The sequence below is a fragment of the Pelophylax lessonae genome, assembly GCF_965119305.1.
Source record: "Pelophylax lessonae genome assembly, chromosome: 3".
Classification (NCBI taxonomy): Eukaryota; Metazoa; Chordata; class Amphibia; order Anura; family Ranidae; genus Pelophylax; species Pelophylax lessonae.
Window position 1 is genome coordinate 46,725,027 of NC_138770.1, and position 20,869 is coordinate 46,745,895.

The following is a 20,869-nucleotide window of genomic DNA, read 5'->3' on the forward strand; positions in this document are numbered from 1 at the left end:
GCTTTGTCTTTAATGGTTACGTAGAATAAATAAATGCCCCCTTTAGGTCCAGCACTGGGTTTGAGATATTGAGCTATCTTCAATTGTATGTTAAATTTGATATCAGGTACTTTATGTAGTAGAGATACTATACGCAGGTAATTGTAGTACTCAGTTTGCGGCAGAGCATATTCTGAGCATAGGGTGGAGATTGTTTTGAGGGTATTTTCACTGTATAAATCTGAATTGTCTGATATTTATTTTGGGTTCCAGAAACATTCTCTTTTTTTACAAGGAGAGGGCTTATTTTCACAGAACGTAGTGGTCTAACTCTACGAGGGGGATTTTTTCCACAGAATGCAGTGATCTGACTTTGCACTGTGCCATGAGAGTGCTCTTTTCTGCTGTAAATACATGTTACTTATAGGTATTTCTCATATTATGGCCATGGTCAAGTAGGTCAGAGGCAGATAAAGAAGGTGGTTGTCGGGTTTACTTACCTGAGGTTAATCAAATGCTTAAATTAAATATTTACAACGAACTCTGCAAATTCTGCATTCCGTAAATGTCAGATATTTATTTTGGTTTCCGGAAACATTCTAAATCTGTAGCACAAGGGAGGCTCTTTTCTACAGAACGTAGCAGTCTAAATCTGCATTAAACCATGAGGGGGCTCTTTATCACAGAATACAATGGCCTGACTCTGCAGTGTAACACCAGGTGGCTCTTTTTCAAAGATTGCATTGGTCCAACTCTTGCATTGTACCAAAAGGTGGCTCTTTTTCACAGAACACGAGGGGTCTTTTTTAAGCTGGAAATAAATGTTAATTAATAAGTATTTCTCATACTATGGGCATGGCCAAGTAGGTTTAGAGGCAGAAAAAGAAGAAGGTTGTCTGGTTTTCTTACCTGAAGTGAATTAAATGCTTTAATAAAATATTTACTACGGTCTCTGCCAACTCCACATTTCATAAATGTCGGATATTTTTATCGGTTTCCAGCAACATTCTATATCTGTACCATGAGAGGGGTTCTTTTCCACAGAACGTAGTGTGCCACAGTATACAGTGGTCTCATTGACTCAGCGGTGTTCCATGAGGGGGCTCTTCTTCACAGAATACAGTGGTCTGACTCTTAAGTGTACCATGAGGGGACTTTTTTTCCACAGTATGCAGTGGCTTGACACTAGAGGGTACCACATAGTGGCACTTTTCCACAGAATACAGTGGTCTTACTCTGCAGTGTGCCTTGAGGGTTTTTTTTTCTGCTGGAGTTAAAAGTAATTTATAAGTATTTCTATTACTATGGGCATGGTCAAGTAGGTCATAAGCAGAAAAAGAAGGAGGTTTACAGGTTTTCTTACCTGAGGTGAATCAAATACTTCAATGTAATATTTACTATGATCTCTGCATATCTTGCATTCTGTAAATGTCAGATATTTATTTTGGTTTTCAGAAATATTCTGTACCTTCTGCTCCGACACACCCATCACCCAAATACACAAAGAACAGAGATACCAGAAAAAAACTTTCCCTGGTATCATAACCAATCAATAATTGTATCTCTCTGAGGATGGGAGGGGTTAGTATACCAATAAGTCAATCTGCCACACTAGGCCTATGAAATTATTGTGTCTGTCCATCCTGCTTTATAGTGAACCTGTCCTTATACATGGGCTGCCATTGCAGGTTCTAGCCTTTCAGTCAGGGCTGCTGTTAGAAACCACAGGGCCCTGCACAGCCTAGCAGACAGCCCCCCTGAATTACACAAATTGCTCCACACCAAACTCACTCATCCATGTCTTTATGGACCTTGCTTTGTGCACTGGTGCGCAGTCATTTTGGAACAGAATGGAGCCATTCACGGGCATAACTATAGGGGTCGCAAGGGAAACTATCGCGACCCGGCCCCATGCTGTAGGGGACCTGTGCAGCTCCCCTGTCACGTTTTTCTACACCTGTGCCAGAGTCGAGCGGCATAGCTGGGAGGTGGTCCTAGATACGGACAGGGCCGCTGATAGGGCAGTAAAACCAGCCCTGTTGTACCGGGCCCGGACTCCATCAGCTCTACAAGGGGCCCGGGCAGCATCACAGTTCATTTCTGCATGTTAAAATAAAATAGGTGTTTCTAAACTTTTTCCTAATTTTTACTTTCTTGGGGGTGTAATTACATTTTCCTGGGCCCTATTATGTCAACAGAAGGGCCCAGGAGGTGAGTTCAGGGCGGGACTTATTTTTTCCTTTTCAGGGGCTCATGTATACATGGGATGTAGTTCCATATTGATTTGCTGCCATACAGTCCCTGCTGCTGCTGTCCACTGCCTTGCCTGGCGAAGGGATACAATAATTCTCTGCACAGCTCCCGTCTCCCCTTACTCAGGTGCCGAGTGTGATCATGTAAGGAGGCGGATGGCTCAGCAGCTGAGAGGGAGCAGCAGAAGGACAGCATGGCTGCATTGGACACAGTGAGTGAAGAACAGAGGATAGGGTCCTCACGGTGTCCTATGATCATCAGCATGAAAATCACACAGGCTGCAAGTGCCTTGTCACAGTGTCACATGGATGCTGGGGGTGCTGACTTTATTAAGCTATGTCTGTACTGAGTGTTACTGCATAACAAAGTCAGCACCCCCAGCAGCCATGTGACACTGTGACAAGGCACCTGCTGCCTGTGTGATTTTCATGCTGATGATCATTGGACACAGTGAGATGTTACTTTAAACTTGTGATTGGGGGACAGTAAACATGTGCAGTCAAACCACTCCCCTCTAACCGCTTCCCGCCCATTGATGTATCGGTGTTCTGTCAGAATAGCGCTACCTGCTACCGGAAGTGACTTACGGACTAGAACAACTTACTGCGCATGCACTATGGGTTCCAACATGGCCAAGTCTTGAATTTTACATTTATTTTATCAGTAAACTCACCTTATATACTGAAATAAAATATTTCACCGCGACTGAAAATCAGTTTGTCGCTGAGAAGTGCGGGGTGTACCAAGATGGCCGTCACCACCTTCTGGCTGCAGGTTTCTCGCTATATTTACTAGAATACAATAATAATACAAATGTAATACTGTTATTTATTCTATAGGTGAGTTTACTGCTAAAGAAAAAAATAAAATAAAATTCGGGACTTGCGTGAGTGTAAGAAGATGTCCGCCTCTGCTTTCGTGTTCTGTCACATTAGGAAAGCTATTGGAACGCATAGCGCCCATGTTGGAACGCATGCCGCATGCGCAGTAGGTTGTTCTAGTCCGTGTGTCACTTCCGGTAGCAGAATCTGATGGGTAGCGGTATTCTGAAGAATTGGAAGGGTGATATCTTGGTCATCCCTGCAGGATTATAGCCCCAGCAACTTTGCACAAAGTAACATAAATAATAAAATAAAATGTAAAACCTTTTTAAAGCCCCTATTCCCCCTTGCTCATGCGTAATTGCAAACATGCACGTTGGTCCTGCACGTATACGTAAATGGTGACAGATCTGCATTTTGTTTTGAAGCGGGTCCAGGGATGGGGTTGAAGGGGGCCCCATCGGGTAGGTTGTGCGGGGCCCCATAATTTTTAACAGCAGCCCTGGGTATGGATGACTACTTGCCACTTCACTTGTCAACATTGTGGATACAGCTAGCACTAGTGTGTATAGGCGGGCCGAAGGGGCGGCATATAGGAGAACCAACCTCCTCCATACTCCTCCTGGCTCCTGCAGGGCTTTCAGTGGGCAGGAGCATGATCAGCTCAACTATATGCCACCCCACCGGACCCCCTATCCAGCCTGGTACTAGCTGTCATTCGTACCCCAGCTCTGCCGCCTGACTCTGGTTTCGGCTCAAGGCTGTTAATGCCGCTAGGCATGGTAGGAGAAATGCTCCCTCCCCTGAGGTCGCTCCCGCCTTCTAAGACACAAACACAATCTCTGCTACAGCAGAGTGTAAAGGAATACACTGCCCAGCGAGTGCAGTGTTCCCGGTGTCCTAATGACTGTCACTCTGCTCCCCCCCCGGCCCCATATTGCCCCCCTCCCAGTATGCTATTCCTCCATACTGTGCTCCACTACTCCCCTCCCATCACACTGTCTCTCTCCCTTCACGCTGCCCCCCCATACTCCCCCCTTCTGGCACACTATCCCCCCATACTACCCCCTACTGCCACTCCCATCATACTGTCCCCCCAAACTGCCCTCCATCTAGCTGTCCGTCCATACTGCCCACCTCCTGTCACACTGCCCCCATACTGCCCCACTCCCATCACACTGCCCCCCTCCCGTCACACTACCTCCATCCTGTCACTCTGTTCCCATCCCACTGCCCCCCTCCCATCACATTGCCCCCATCAAACTGCCCCCCTCCATTCACACTATATCCATTCTGTCACACTGCCCCCCCCATACTGCTGTCCACTGCCCCCTGCCCTCACACTGCCCTCCTCCTGTCACACTGCACCCCTTCTTGTCACACCTCTCCCTTCTCCAGCAGCACTGGCCCCTCCCATCTCAGTGAACCCCTTCGTTTTCTTGTTTAGATTTTCTTTTATTTTCATCTGGTGATCTGGCCAATAAGTCTGTTTTTTTTTTCAACAGAACAAGCTCTCCTGCAGAGGTAGCAGTTAGAGAAATATGACAATCCATCTCCCTGACAGAGGTGCTTACAATGATATATATATATATATATATATATATATATATATATATATATATATATATATATATATATATATATATATATATATATATATATTCTTTTTTTTTTATTTATATAAAACCTTTATCCTAAAAGGAGGATGAAAAATAAATTAAAAAAACAAAATAACAAAAATGAAAAGCTTCTGGCCCCGACCACTGCCATACTGACCATGTCCACTACCCTACTGACTATTTCTACTGCCTTACTGACCATGTCTACTGCCATACTGACCATATCTACTGCCATACTGACCATGTCCACTGCTCTACTGACCATGTCCACTGCCTTACTGACCATGTCTACTGCCATACTATCCATGTCCACTGCTCTACTGACATGGTCAGTAGGGCAGTAGACATGGTCAGTAAGGCAGTAGAAATAGTCAGTAGGGTAGTGGACATGGTCAGTATGGCAGTAGACAAGGTCAGTGGGGCAGTGGACATGGTCAGTATGGCAGTGGGCATGGTCAGTATGGCAGTGGTCGGGGCCAGAAGCTTTTAATTTTTGTTATTTTGTTTTTTTTATTTATTTTTTATGTCCACTGCCCTACTGACCATGTCCACTACCCTACTTACTATTTCCACTGCCTTACTGACAATGTCTACTGCCATACTGACCACGTCTACTGCCATACTGACCATTTCCACTACCCTACTGACTATTTCTACTGCCTTACTGACCATGCCTACTGCCATACTGACTATTTCTACTGCCTTACTGACCATGCCTACTGCCATACTGACCATGTCCACTGCTCTACTGACCATGTCTACTGCCATACTGACCATGTCCACTGCCATACTGACCATTTACACTGCCCTACTGACCATGTCCACGGCCCTACTGACCATGTCCATGGCCCTACTGACCATGTCTACTGCCGTACAGACCATGTCCACTGCCATACTAACCATGTCTACTGCCATACTGACCATGTCCACTACCTTACTGACTATTTCCACTGCCTTACTGACCATGTCTACTGCCATACTGACCATGTCCACTGCCTTACTGACCATGTCCACTGCTCTACTGACCACGTACACTGCCCTACTGACCATGTCCACGGCCCTACTGACCATGTCCATGGCCCTACTGACCATGTCTACTGCCGTACAGACCATGTCCACTGCCATACTAACCATGTCTACTGCCATACTGACCATGTCCACTACCTTACTGACTATTTCCACTGCCATACTGACCATGTCCACTGCCATACTGACCATGTCCACTGCCATACTGACCATGTACACTGCCCTACTGACCATGTCCATGGCCCTACTGACCATGTCTACTGCCATACAGACCATGTCCACTGCCATACTAACCATGTCTACTGCCATACTGACCATGTCCACTACCCTACTGACTATTTCCACTGCCTTACTGACCATGTCTACTGCCATACTGACCATGTCCACTGCCTTACTGACCATGTCCACTGCTCTACTAACTATTTCTACTGCCTTACTGACCATGTCCACTGCTCTACTGACCATGTCCACTGCTCTGCTGACCATGTCCACTGCTGTACTGACAACGTCCATTGCTCTACTTACTTACACTATTCTCAGTCCACACTGACACCATTGGTGGAACTACCACGGTTGCAAAGGTCACACTTGCGACTGGGCCCCTGTCCTCCCGCCACAAAGGCGGGGCCCAAGACTGCAGAAAGGGGGTCTAACATGTATATGAACAATTTGGAAAAAAAAAAAAATGAACAAACTGTGTATAATAAATAAATGTCCTCAAATATATGTGGACATAGTGTGTAAAATAAACAGAAGTCCTTGAATAATGGTGCAGAATCTTCATTAGGTGTTCAGACTCCAGAAAAGAAATATGCATTCACAGATGGACCCCTAATACTCAAAAGTCACAGTGATAGTATATATTTCTCAGTACAGGTCATAAAATCCTCATTTCAAAAACTGGTGTCTCTTCCTCCTCTCCCGGGTGCACCATACTCCAGTATGCTGTGCCGCTCTTCCCTTTAATACCAATACCACTGCTCTGGGTTTTTTACTTAACTCTTTTGGAGAATGTGAATAAAATATAATAAAAACCATACTCATATAATAATCAGTCACATAGACTTTAAAAACACACTTTTTATTGCAAATAGCACTACTTCTGGCCCCGGCCCTGGACCGAAAATGTTGTCACCAGGCTTCCGTCAAGATATGATAAGAGATTACTGTTGTGGAAATGCATAGAATTTGGAGCATAGAAAGCTGAAGACTTTGCTGCGATGAAAAGCGCACTTGTGGATATTAATACGCACCAAACGCCATTAATCGCTTGTACTGAAAAGTACAAATGTACCGCTCTTTTGCATAAGGTTTACCAAACGCTCGGCGACAAAAAAAGGAACAGACACGCTGGGTCATATTGATGCCATCTGCCTGGTCTCTCTCTGGGTGTGTATATGTGTGTGGGTACGTGAGTGTGGGTGAGAATGCGTGGTTGTGTGTGTGTCAGTCCAGTCTCTGTGTGCTTCTATGAATGTCTGTGTGTCTGAATGCATGAATGGGTGTGAGTGGTTGTGTGTGTGTATGTCTGCGTGTGTGATCTGTGTCCTCTGTGTATGTCTGTGTGTGTGGGCCTCCTCTGTGTGTCTCAGGGCAGGGCTTGGTTTATTTACAGCAAGTGAACAAAAGGGGGTTACAGGGAGTGGCTTCAAGACCACCACTCACAGAACATGTATACATTCAAAAAGTACAATAGGAACTGAGGAGTGAATGCCTATGAATGAACATGGCTGAATCTAGAGACTCCCAACTGCCACAAAGGACAAAGCACATGGCTTCTCATGATTCAGCCACGTTAATTCACAAACACAGACTCATTACCTGTTAGTGGATCCCATCAAATATAGTTAATAGAAAACCATATTTGATAGTGACCATGCTATTTGTTCCAGTGGATGGGACTTTATTATATCTGCATAAGACACTAGCAGCAGTATTTCAATCATATGGATCAAATATGACTGAAAGATGCCATCCATTAATCTAGGTAAAACACATCACAAACACATCTCCGCAGTAAATAGACGGGGCCCCGGATGGCGGGTATATATTTGTGCGATAGATCTCTCCTTGCGCTGCAATCAGGCTATAAGTATTATGCAATCCCGTCTAATGGAAAGTTTTCACTAACAGGTCTTTCCTCAATACCAGTTAAAGCAATATTCGCTGTGCATAGTGATTACCGGTAAACTGACACTGGGAGACATTATGGCAATTTAACTAAAAATACATCCTAAAGAAATGTCCACAATAACATTTCCACAACAATTACCCTCTGGCAAGATTCGAAACCTCTTCCTGGTTGGCACTGGCCAATATATCTGTTGGGTCACCAGAAATGTGAGACGTTCAAAATAAGTTGTCATTTTTAACACTTTTCCAACCTTCCCTAACTGGATTGACCACTTGTTAACCCCGGAAAGTATTTTATTTCCTAAGTTTGAATTGTGGCAAGTGAGAATGTTTTTCACACAATGGTAAAGCTTTACTTCACTTCTATCTTCTCCAGTCTGAACAAATTTTTTCTTATGTAGCCTAAACTCTACACAACAATGCCCCCTTTTAACCAAAATGTATCCTCTTTTTACTACCTGATAAGACCTCTCTATTGTTCCTCTCTGGTCTCAGCAGAATAATATAACATTTCGGTAGGAATATACAGCTTAGCAGTCCAGTGCTGGAGGCCATGATAGAAAATATTTGGACAGCCACTGTGTATTTCCCACTGGTGCTCAAATAGGCTGGGATGAAGGAGATCCAGACACAGCAGAAGACCAGCATGCTGAAGGTAATCAGTTTGGCCTCATTAAAGCTTCCTGGGAGGTTCCTTGCTAGGAAGGCCACCAGGAAACTTACCATGGCCAGGAATCCCATGAATCCCAAAGTTACGTAAAAAAATAATTTCTGTCCTTCATTACATTCAAATATTATCTTATGGCTCTCAACCTCAGGATTCAGCATTGGAAATGGAGGTGATCTATGAAGCCATAGGGAACAAATGCTTATCTGAAACATTAAACAAACTCCTACAATATTACGAGGGATGGTGGGACCCAACCATTTTCTTAAGGGACTGTTCAGTCTGGTGGCTTTAAAGGCAAGGATCACCATGATAGTCTTGGCCAAGACTGAGGAGATGCTGATGGAGAAGGCCACACTGAAGAAGGTTTGCCTGAAGAGACAACTAAAAGTGGATGGTTGACCAATGAATACCAGGCAGCAGAGGAAGCAAAAAATGAGAGACACCAGCAGGATGTAGCTCAGTTCTCTATTGGTGGCTTTGATGATGGGTGTGTCCTTATTTTTAAAGAATACTATTAAGATGCATACAGTCAGGACTGATAACATGACAACCATTATTGCTAGCATGATTCCCAATGGTTCATTGTATGAAAGGAACTCTAAGACCTTCGGGACACACGTGTCCCTCTCCTCATTGGACCACTGATTGGAGGAACATCTGGTACACTCTCCAGCATCTAAACAAGAATATGTAAAATTATTGATTAATACTTATAAACATATCATGTCAGCAGCCGTTATTCACTACAGAAATTCATTGTTAGATTTATGTAAATCTAGTTTCAACGTAAGGTTTACAAATTTACAAAAACATTGGTGTCAGTTGTATTTGCCCATTATGTACTGCAGGCTCTGCTTCCTACTTTGTAACAGATTTACAAAACATTTTTCCCTAAAGTCAAACACACTAAAAAATAAATATTGGGATTATTTATATTTTAAATGGTGTCCTCTATTGGGATGAACTATAGAATATATAGTATATAAACTAGTTTCCTTTTAGGGACCTTATTGCTGATTTCCTGTCCCAGATAACAGCTAATCCCATTTCCTGTACAGGTGTCACGGGGACTGGAAGTGAGAGTAAATCTCTAAGGCTGCATTCACACTTGAGCGTAGCGTTTTTTACCGCGATTTTACCGCAATTTTTACCGCGATTTTACCACGATTTTTTCAGGCGTTTTTCATTGACATCTATCAAAAACGCTGGTAATCAGCCCAAAAAGAAGCTCATGTACTTTTTTCAGTTACAGGCGTTTTGCAAAACGCTCAGATGTGAACAGGGGCCATTTAAATGAATGGGGTTTTACTTGTTGGGCGTTTTGGAAGCGTTTCTTTTGAGCGTTTTTGGAGCTGAAAACGCCCAGGTGTGAATGGAGCCTTAAATGAGAAAGAAATAAAAGACCTTACAGAAATATTTACTCTATCCACAACTAAGACTGGAGTTAGACCATCATAAACTCTTCTTCTGGTTGTTAGGACCTATAAAGCTTGGTCCCAGGGCCCCCTTCCCAGCTGGTTGTTGAAGCCAACTCAATGGGCACTTATTAACCCAAAAGTTCAGAAACTCCGCCACCTAATACCTGTGTGATTGGTCATCTCTCCCATGGAACAGGGGACACAGTCATAGCAGCAATTGGGTCTTCCTTGCAGAGGGACTTTCCTGTACCCAGGCTGACAGCTGTTACTGCAGATGGAAACTGGCACCTGCCAAAAAGACAATACTATCATGACCGTAGCAATCCACAGCTTAGCCCCTAGCTACATCACTAGCCTAGTCTCAAAATACCAACCTAATCGCTCTCTTCGTTCCTCTCAAAACCTCCTGCTCTCTAGCTCCCTCGTCACCTCCTCCCATGCCCACCTCCAGGACTTTTCCAGAGCCTGTCCAATCCTATGGAACTCCTTACCCTTATCTGTCTGATTATCTCCTACTCTATTAGCTTTTAGGCGATCTCGGAAAACCCTCCTTTTCAGAGAAGCCTATCCTACCCACACCTAACAAATGTACCTCCATTTTCTCCATCAGCCCATCCCCCACGGTTATTGCCTTTTGTTTCACTTGACCCTCCCTTCTAGATTGTAAGCTCTAACAAGCAGGGCCCTCTAGTTTCTCCTCTTTTGAATTGTATTGTAACTGTATTGTCTTCCCTCACATTGTAAAGCGCTGCACAAACTGTTGGCGCTATATAAATCCTGTATAATAATAATAATAATGACCGAGCATGGTATAATCTGAAGAAAGGAGCTATTATATTGTCATGATATCAGCCATGCTTCTGCTGTTTGCTGGGGTAGACAGTCCCAAAAGAGTCAAGAGTGCACAAAGTTCAAGTTTCAAACACATCCAGTTTGTCATCACTTAACAAACAAACTCCTTTGCTGCAGGTGAAATGGGCCTTTGTGTCCACCTTCAAAAAATAATGTGCTTACAAGGCTGCCATGGCCCAACCTCTCTCTAAAGGCCCCCATAGTCAAGGCTTAAGAGAGAGTGTGAGATCAGGTAGCTTCAACTAAAGAACCCATCCAGCCTTCAACGTGATTAGCAATTGGGCCAGTTTTAAGAAAAGTAGTAAAAATTCACAATTTTGCTTAAAGATTGGTTTTCCCAGTGCTAAAATGTCTTCACTGCATCAAAACAAAAGAGAAATGAAAAGGTCAATACATTTCATTTGTGCAATAAATGGCCAGAGGTTTGAGGAGACCTGACCATCACACCTTTTTCAGCTTGTTGGACACCCTATTTAAAATCATGGTCATTAATATTCAGTAAAAGGCTTTATTCTTCTGGGAAGGCTTTTTGCAAGATTCTGGAGTGTGTCTGTGGAATTTGTGCCTATCTACCCCCCAAAAAAAGTATTTGTGAGGTCAGGTACTGGGAAGGCTTGACTCTCAATCAGTGGTCTAATTAATCTAATTAATCCAGAAGGTATTCAGTGGGTCTGGGGTCATGGCTTTGGGCAGGCCACTGAGTTATTTCACATCAAATTGTCCAGCTATGTCTTCTTCTCCCACTTCTCAGGGGAGGGACCTTCTGTACAGAAGAAACCACTTCTCAGGGGAGGGACCTTCCTGTTGATGATCATAACTTAAAATAGTTGTAACCCTAAAAAAAAATCAATCTTGTTCCTTTAACCAGTTGTGGACCGGAAGGATTTGCACCCTTAACCACTTAAGCCCCGGAAGATTTTACCCCCTTCCTGACCAGGGCCTATTTTGCGATTCGGCACTGTGCGACTTTAACGGACTATTGCGCGGTCGTGCAACGCTGTACCTAAACAAATTTGATGTCCTTTTTTTCCAACAAACAGAGCTTTCTTTTGGTGGTATTTGATCACCTGTGCGATTTTTACTTTTTGCGCTATAAACAAAAAAACAGCGTCAATTTTGCAAAAATAACAATATTTTTCACATTTTTTTATATGAAATCCCCCCCCCCCCCCAAAAAAATGTAAAAATCAAAATTTTTTAAAATTTTGGGCCAATTTTTTTTTTTTACCATATGTTTGGTAAAAAAAAAATTGCAATTTTGATTGGTTTGCGAAAAAGTTATTGCGTTTACTAACAAAGGGAAAGATTTTTGTCATTTTTGTTGTTTTTTTTTTAACGCGTAATGGCGGCGATCTGCGATTTTTTTTGCGGGACTGCGACATTGCGGCGGACAGATCGAACCCTTGACTGACATTTTTGACACTTTTGGGGTTACCAGTGACATTTCTACAGTAATCAGTGCTATACATATGCACTGTTACTGTAAAATTACACTGGCAGTGAAGGGGTTAACTTTTTTTGAGAGGGAGGGGTTATCTGTGTCCCTAGGGGCGTGATTCTAACTGTGATTGGCTGTGGCTTGAGGTGTAGGAACAGTGATCAACGGTCCTACATAGTAGAACCGTGTGATCACCATTCCTACACAGGGGAGAATGACAGGCGGCTTGTTTACATTAGCCGCCTGCCTTCCTCCCTCTGCACCGACGATCGTCGAGTGACCGGCGGACATCGGGTCCGCCGATCACACGCGCGGGGGGGGGGACGGTGACCACGCGGGAGCGGGAGCGCGCCTCCGGCGGCGCGCGCTCGCTCCCTAGACCTTCACAGGCTAGTGACGTAGTGACTGTGAGGGGGCTGACCGCCAACGTAAATAGTCGTGTGGCGGTCGGCAAGTGGTTAATGGAGCTAGCTTTGTGCACGGGGGCCTAATCAAAACCATATGTATTAATATAGCCTCCGCTTTTCTGAGAGGGATTCCTATAAGAAGTTGGAATGTGTCAGGAACTGATGTTGGAAAAGAAGACCTGAATCACAATTGGCACTTCAATTTAACCCAAAATTATCCACTAGGGTTGAGGTCAGAGCTTTGTGCGGGGCACTCAAGTCTGGCCCCTCACCAAACTGGTCAAACCATGTCTATAGATCTGGCTTTGTTTACAGGCGCACAGTCATGCTGGGACAGAAAAAAAAAAAACTTTCCTAAACTGTTGTCCAATGAAAGGCACAGAGATTAATATAAAATCTCATCTGAACTTTCAAATTGCTCATGGATTATTCCATCAGGATGATATACTCCATGACACCACTAAAAGTTACAAGAATTACCACTGTAGTGAGTGCATCTGTTACCTGTAAAAAGTGATCATTCCACAGGATGGTGCTAATGTTCAGGCTTATCATTTGTCCCGGTTTGGCCTTGGGGTCAATCCCCCCCACTTTCACCAGGTTGAAGCTGTCATTGAGGATCTGGACGTTCATGATGTCATATAATGCCGGGAGGTCTCCCTCTGAATTAAACTTCATCGCCTCCCCGGACTTTGTGTAGAAATCAGTTTTCTTGAGGAAACGAAGCACCTGAAATATTTTTATAACATCAATTTGCAATGCATTGAATTGTATTTGAGTTGCATTTGATTCTAAACAAATTTGGTAACAGCGCAGCATTATTATCAATATAAAGACTTATTCTTTTCAGAGCCTATATTTTAAGACTTGGTGGGTATGGGAGAAGAGAAGCAGATACTGAAATCTTATATCTGTTGGAACTTTCAGTGGTGTAATTTCCCCTAAGTAGTTTGCATCCCTGCCCTTCCCACAATGGTGAAATGTCCCTACAATAGTTTGTGTCTCTGCCCCTCCCACAATAATGAGATTTTCCCCAGCAGTTTGTGTTTCTGCCCCTCCCATAATGGTGAAATGTCCCCAAGTAGTTTGAGTCTCTTCCCCACCCACAATGGTGAGATTGCTCCTCAGTAGTTTGTGTCTCTGCCCCTCCCACAATGGTGAGATTGCTCCTCAGTAGTTGGTGTCTCTGCCCCTCCCACAATAATGAGATTTTCCCCAGCAGTTTGTGTTTCTGCCCCTCCCATAATGGTGAAATGTCCCCAAGTAGTTTGAGTCGCTTCCCCACCCACAATGGTGAGAATGCTCCTCAGTAGTTTGAGTCTCTGCCCCTCCCACAATGGTGAGATTGCTCCTCAGTAGTTGGTGTCTCTGCCCCTCCCACAATAATGAGATTTTCCCCAGCAGTTTGTGTTTCTGCCCCTCCCATAATGGTGAAATGTCCCCAAGTAGTTTGAGTCTCTTCCCCACCCACAATGGTGAGATTGCTCCTCAGTAGTTTGTGTCTCTGCCCCACCCACAATGGTGAGATTGCTCATCAGTAGTTTGTGTCTCTGCCCCACCCACAATGGTGAGATTGCTCCTCAGTAGTTTGTGTCTCTGTCCCTCCCACAATAATGAGATGTTCCCCATCAGTTTGTGTTTCTGCCCCTCCCATAATGATGAAATGTCCCCAAGTAGTTTGAGTCTCTTCCCCACCCACAATGGTGAGATTGCTCCTCCGTAGTTTGTGTCCCTGCCCCTCCCACAATGGTGAGATTGCTCCTCAGTAGTTTGTGTCTTCCCCTCCCACAATAATGAGATTTTCCCCAGCAGTTTGTGTTTCTGCCCCTCCCATAATGATGAAATGTCCCCAAGTAGTTTGAGTCTCTTCCCCACCCACAATGGTGAGATTGCTCCTCAGTAGTTTGTGTCTCTGCCCCTCCCACAATGGTGAGATTGCTCATCAGTAGTTTGTGTCTCTGCCCCACCCACAATGGTGAGATTGCTCCTCAGTAGTTTGTGTCTCTGCCCCTCCCACAATAATGAGATGTTCCCCATCAGTTTGTGTTTCTGCCCCTCCCATAATGATGAAATGTCCCCAAGTAGTTTGAGTCTCTTCCCCACCCACAATGGTGAGATTGCTCCTCCGTAGTTTGTGTCCCTGCCCCTCCCACAATGGTGAGATTGCTCCTCAGTAGTTTGAGTCTCTGCCCCTCCCACAATGGTGAGATTGCTCCTCAGTAGTTGGTGTCTCTGCCCCTCCCACAATAATGAGATTTTCCCCAGCAGTTTGTGTTTCTGCCCCTCCCATAATGGTGAAATGTCCCCAAGTAGTTTGAGTCTCTTCCCCACCCACAATGGTGAGATTGCTCCTCAGTAGTTTGTGTCTCTGCCCCTCCCACAATGGTGAGATTGCTCCTCAGTAGTTTGTGTCTCTGCCCCTCCCACAATGGTGAGATTGCTCCTCAGTAGTTTGTGTCTCTGCCCCTCCCACAATGGTGAGATTGCTCCTCAGTAGTTTGTGTCTCTGCCCCTCCCACAATGGTGAGATTGCTCCTCAGTAGTTTGTGTCTCTGCCCCTCCCACAATGGTGAGATTGCTCCTCCGTAGTTTGTGTCTCTGCCCCTCCCACAATGGTGAGATTGCTCCTCAGTAGTTTGTGTCTTTGCCCCTCCCACAATGGTGAGATTGCTCCTCAGTAGTTTGTGTCTTTGCCCCTCCCACAATGGTGAGATTGCTCCTCAGTAGTTTGTGTCTTTGCCCCTCCCACAATGGTGAGATTGCTCCTCAGTAGTTTGTGTCTTTGCCCCTCCCACAATGGTGAGATTTCTCCTCAGTAGTTTGTGTCTTTGCCCCTCCCACAATGGTGAGATTTCTCCTCAGTAGTTTGTGTCTTTGCCCCTCCCACAATGGTGAGATTGCTCCTCAGTAGTTTGTGTCTCTGCCCCTCCTACAATGGTGAGATTTTCCCATAGTAGTTTTTTTTCTTCCCCTCCTGCTGTGGTGAGATTTTCCTGCAGTAATTTGTGTCTTTGCCCCTCCCAGAATGGTGAGATCTCTCTTTAGTAGTTTGTGTCCATGCTCCTCCTACAATAGCAATATTTCCCTGCAGTAGTTTGTGTCTCTGCCCCTCCCACAATGCTGAGATTTCCCTGCAGTAGTTTGTATCTCTGGCCCTCCCACTGTGCCCTCACCCCTCCCCCAATGCCAATACTTCTCCTTCAATGGTGGGATTTCCTTGCACTAGTTTGTGCCTCTACCCCTTCCACTAAAGGTTTGACTGTTACGTGTTTGAAAACATCTTTTAAACATTTCTTTAGCTGTTTTCTGGTTTCTGGTCTAGGCCAAGATCATGTCATACATCCCAGGAGTCTTCATGGCATTTCTTTTTCCTTTATCTGGAAAATGGGAGGAGGGGCTTTTTTCAGTTAAACGCACACTCCTGCCCCCATGCCTGAGCTATGCGCAGATGGATTCCAGTAGGTAAATGCTACATGTATCATCTCCCCTTACTCAAGATGGCTGAACCTACAAATGTTAGAGGGATGTATTTCAAAGTGATTTCTCAACAGAACAAAGCAGGGAGATGTACATGGATGGGTGCATTTGCTTTCAATCCTAATAAAGAATGAAACAGTGTTTTTGAATTGTGGTGCTCAGATACAATTTAGCTCCAATTTAAGGTCGTTTTTCAGAGTGCAATGAGCTTCCAATGTCTTTGTGACGGTATTCACCATCACTGGAATTTAAAGACAGATAAGTAATGGTTTGGATTGCTTCATATTTGCCAGCAATATCTCCATATAGAAATATTAAGATTTATTCCCATTTGCCATGAAATCTGTAATTCCTAAATGCTGTGTATATTACATATCTTTCAATGTCAGCAAGGTTTTCCTTTTGTTTGTGTATTGGGAATGTGGATTGCCCTGTCTCGTTGTAAGTGCTAATGACCTCCCATTGTTCTGTGTCTGGCTATTGTGTACATTGATTGTCCCCTGGGGGCTTCTGTCTCATTACACATAACAGTCCTTCTACTCAAGCTATCCGACCAATCCCTGCTGACTCATTTTCAAGTCCTCATTCGCATGGCTAAGGAGGACCTGAAGGAGAACGGCATGTACTTTGCAATTGACCAATGGGAAAGCGGTTGTTGGGGGCAGGATGTTCCAAATTCTGTATATAAGTCTTGTTCAATAAAGTTGCTCTAGAGTTCCTTCACCTCAATCTAGAGTTCTGTCTCTTATTGAGGGGAATCTGCTGCAAGGGATTGCTATGTCCTCCATACTCCCTTGGATAATCACTGAGCTCTTGTAAGAGCTTGTGTAAGAGCTTGTCCTGCTGCACTCTCTGGGGAAAGAGAGGTTCACCCACAGGAACCTGGAGCCTTGTCGTAGGTCCAGGGTGGGTAGGAGATTGCGAGACCCTAACCAAGCTGCGGCGGTTCGTGGAGTCTGAAGTGGTTACGGTGTCTGGTGGAGTGCTTGGAGCCCCTCGGGAAGCGCTAGGAGAATCTGTCAATAGAGGTACCCGCTCAGGGGTGCCCTGTTCCGTTACAGTCTTCTTGGGGCTACTGAAGCTCCTTTCAAGTATACTGGACCTGCTCTTGTGCCAAAAACAGTGTTAATTAGCAGGGATTGGAACATGATGTTAGATATTAGAGTTATTGAAGGACCAAGACACTCTAATCCTAAAGCTAGTTCTTCTAACCCTATTACTAACCTTAACCCTTTGTTTATCAACACTATCATTACTTTGGCCAACAGAAAGAAAACAAAGCCATGTGATCACAGTGCTGGAATGGTGATCACATGGTTTTGTTTACTCTCTTTTAGTTTTTTATCATATTTCGCATAAACAGTCTGCATGGGAAAAATCGAGGCTAATTTTGAGGACATTTTGGCTATGACAGAATAAAATTTGGCAAAACCATTACGTTGAACCCTTATCATCGTGGAGCTGTGCAGTTCATCCCTTATCTTTGTGGAGCTAATTAAATGTCTACAATATACAATTTGCCACTCACCTTCCAGGGTTGAGCATCTTTGATATTTAAGCACACTCCATTACTGAAATACCCGATTGATCCAGCATGACAGCCAAGAAGTGAATTTAGGGCATGTACGTAAGCATACACAGCCAGGTAGGCATGATAAGTATACGCAAGATCATTTGTCTCAAATAACTGAGTGAACCTACTTCCAAACTCTTCCTTTCCCGTGCAGGTCACATCTTTTTTCACAATAGAGTTTGACTTCTCACCATCTGTAATTCCATCGGGCCAGTAGCAGCTGAATGCTTTACCCCAGAATGGCCTAATAAATGGCAAGGATGAATTAGCAGTTTGGTGAAGATTTAGGAGGAACTCCTCAAAACCAGGCATGGTGCCAGTACGAGGGATGAGTCCCAGAGTCCCGTTTAGAACTTTCCAGGCTTTCTTTGAGAAGAGCCCTGGCGTGAGTCCAAAGGAAGCTGAAGAGATAAAAATTACTCCAGTCACTCCTTCATCGAACATGGCATCTAGAAGGGTCTTCATATGTACCTCTGGGCTGTGAAGCACAATGACACTGATGGAGCTTCCTTTAATGACATCCACTACTCTCTTGATCTGCTGGGCTGAATAACTCAGATGGATCTTTTCCAGAAAAGCAACACAGCCTCCATTTCTTTCTATCCCAGCTCGTATAACCTGGGCACCTTGCTGCCCAACATCATTGTCCACTACCAGCATTCCAACCCAGGTCCAACCAAACCGGCCAACTAGCTGAGAGAGAGCAACATTCTGAAACATGTTGCTGGGCACCGTCCGTAGGAATGATGGAAAGTTAATTTTATCGCTTAAAGCTGATAGGGTTGCCCCATGGCTGATCTGGATAGGGAATTAAATAAAATAAGCATCTTAAGGCGTTTAAACCTTATAGCCTACCAGTATGATAGGTAACAAATGTTTTTACAATTGTCAACTTGTTGGGATTTGTTATCATTGTTAAAATATTTTCTGATGATATTTTCACACTTCATTTACTTGATATTCCAGGTTTCACCCAGAGTGCCATAGCCAGTTCCCCTAATTGGCATCAGCTTTAAATGGCAAAGTGTTCTAGCCTTGCATCGCTATGCCTTATCTAAACCCCCAGGTATCTCTTGTATCACCAGTGACCTTTGTGACCACTGTGCACTCCTGTGGCCCAATTGACCAATTGTCAACTTGTTGGGATTTGTTATCATTGTTAAAATATTTTTTGATGATATTTTCACACTTCATTTACTTGATATTCCAGGTTTCACCCAGAGTGCCATAGCCAGTTCCCCTAATTGGCATCAGCTTTAAATGGCAAAGTGTTCTAGCCTTGCATCGCTATGCCTTATCTAAACCCCCAGGTATCTCTTGTATCACCAGTGACCTTTGTGACCACTGTGCACTCCTGTGACCCAATTGACCAATTGTCAACTTGTTGGGATTTGTTATCATTGTTAAAATATTTTTTGATGATATTTTCACATTTCATTTACTTGATATTCCAGGTTTCACTCAGAGTGCCATGGCCAGTTCCCCTTATTGGCATCAGCTTTAAATGGCAAAGTGTTCTAGCCTTGCATTGCTATGCCTTATCTAAACCCCCAGGTATCTCTTGTATCACCAGTGACCTTTGTGACCACTGTGCACTCCTGTGACCCAAGTGTCCTCTGTGCGCTCCTGTGTCTCCATGTGATTCCATTTACCTCCGTGTCTCCACACAGAGTATCCAGTGTCACCCCATGACCCCGTGACTCCAGAGAACCTAGAAGTATTAGTGTCACTCAGTGACCCCTATGACTGCAGAGCATCCTGAGCATTCTATGGCACCCTATAACCTCTATAACTCCAGAGCAACCTGAGCATTCAGTGTCAACCTGTGACCTTTGTTACTCCAGAACACCCTGAGCTTTCTGTGACACCCTGTGACCTCTGTAACTTTAAGGCACAATAACCATTCTGTGTTACCCGTAACCCCTGTAACTCCAGAGAACCCTGAGCATTTTGTATGTCCCCATGACTGCTTTGGCTCCAGAGCACACTAAGCATTCAGTATTACCTTGTGACCCCTTTGACTTCAAATTACCCTAAGCATCCAGTGTCACCCTATGACCCCTGTAACTCCAGAGCATCTTGAGCATTCTGTGTCACCCCCTTGACCTCTGTAACTCCAGAGAACCCTATGCATCCAGTGTCATCCTGTGACCTCTGTGACATCAAAACACCCTATGCATCTCATGTCACCTTGTCGCATCCCATGTCATTCCAGAGCAGCCTGTGGTAATCTGTAACCACTGTGTGCCCCAGGGAGTTTTGTGTCATCCAGTGACTCTTGGTGGGTCAAGAGCACGCCTCTGTGACATCTGTGACTCAATGTACCCATTGGTACACACCTGTATTCTCCTGAAATGTCTCTCTCTCTCTGTGTAAACAGGAACCTCTGTCACTCCCCATGAGATGCATTAAAATTCACCACAGGATAAGCAGCTAACAGTACTGCGGGGTTCTCTCCCTCTCTTTTACAATTACATCAGGCTAAAATATTGCCATTTAATACATAATTTTTTGAGAAAGTGAAGAATTCCTTAAAAAATTGTATACAAATCACTGAATTCACAGACACAATATAAGTAAATGCAAGATACCTGTGGGTAGTAAAGAGGTCCAAGTATTCGAGCAATAGGAAGAGATAAGGCAGATACAAGGTCACCTACAACCCCGACCATAACTGATGGTGTATGACAACTATATCCAGGAAAGGGGTTTCCAAGTCCGGACAGCAGGGACAGAGCCCCTCCCACAGCACGGAGCTCGGACATACAGGAATCCAGGAGGCTAAAGCCAAGGGTGATATTAGGCAGGAGGTCCGAAGAATTGTTAATTTCATCCACTGCAAACATGAGGCCCAGAACATCCCGATAATATCGAATGTGGAACCTACACAAAATGGGGAAACATCAAGACATAAGGGAATATACTAAATGTACATGGTCATGTTCTCCTGTCTTTTCACCAACACATTTTTAGGAAAGTTTTTAAATAAATGATTACATTTTCTTGCCTCCTCAGTTGTTCTAAAGCTTCACTAGACTCATCAATGTTTTATGTCCATCAAATGTAGGGAAAAAAGGAGAATTTAACTTGGCAGTAAGCATTTAATTGCAGTGCCTGCATTCAGATCCATGCACCTGCCCCTGCCTGCATGACAAATTTGACATGTATTAAACCACTAGACCCTCCTGTTGGCCTTATATGAA

General features: G+C 44.2%; 1 protein-coding gene across 1 annotated transcript; it reads right to left on the bottom strand.

The window, feature by feature from the left end:
• Nucleotides 1–625: 625 nt before the first annotated feature.
• LOC309550066 (extracellular calcium-sensing receptor-like) lies at nt 626–20,607 on the bottom strand (the record flags this gene model as incomplete). Its single annotated transcript, XM_082250532.1, has 8 exons — nt 626–790; nt 1,343–1,401; nt 8,290–9,177; nt 10,084–10,207; nt 13,121–13,345; nt 17,622–18,464; nt 20,258–20,549; nt 20,600–20,607. The coding sequence occupies 8 exons, from the start codon at nt 20,605–20,607 to the stop codon at nt 626–628; spliced, it is 2,604 nt and encodes an 867-aa protein (XP_082106658.1).
• Between the last annotated feature and the right edge of the window lie 262 nt (nt 20,608–20,869).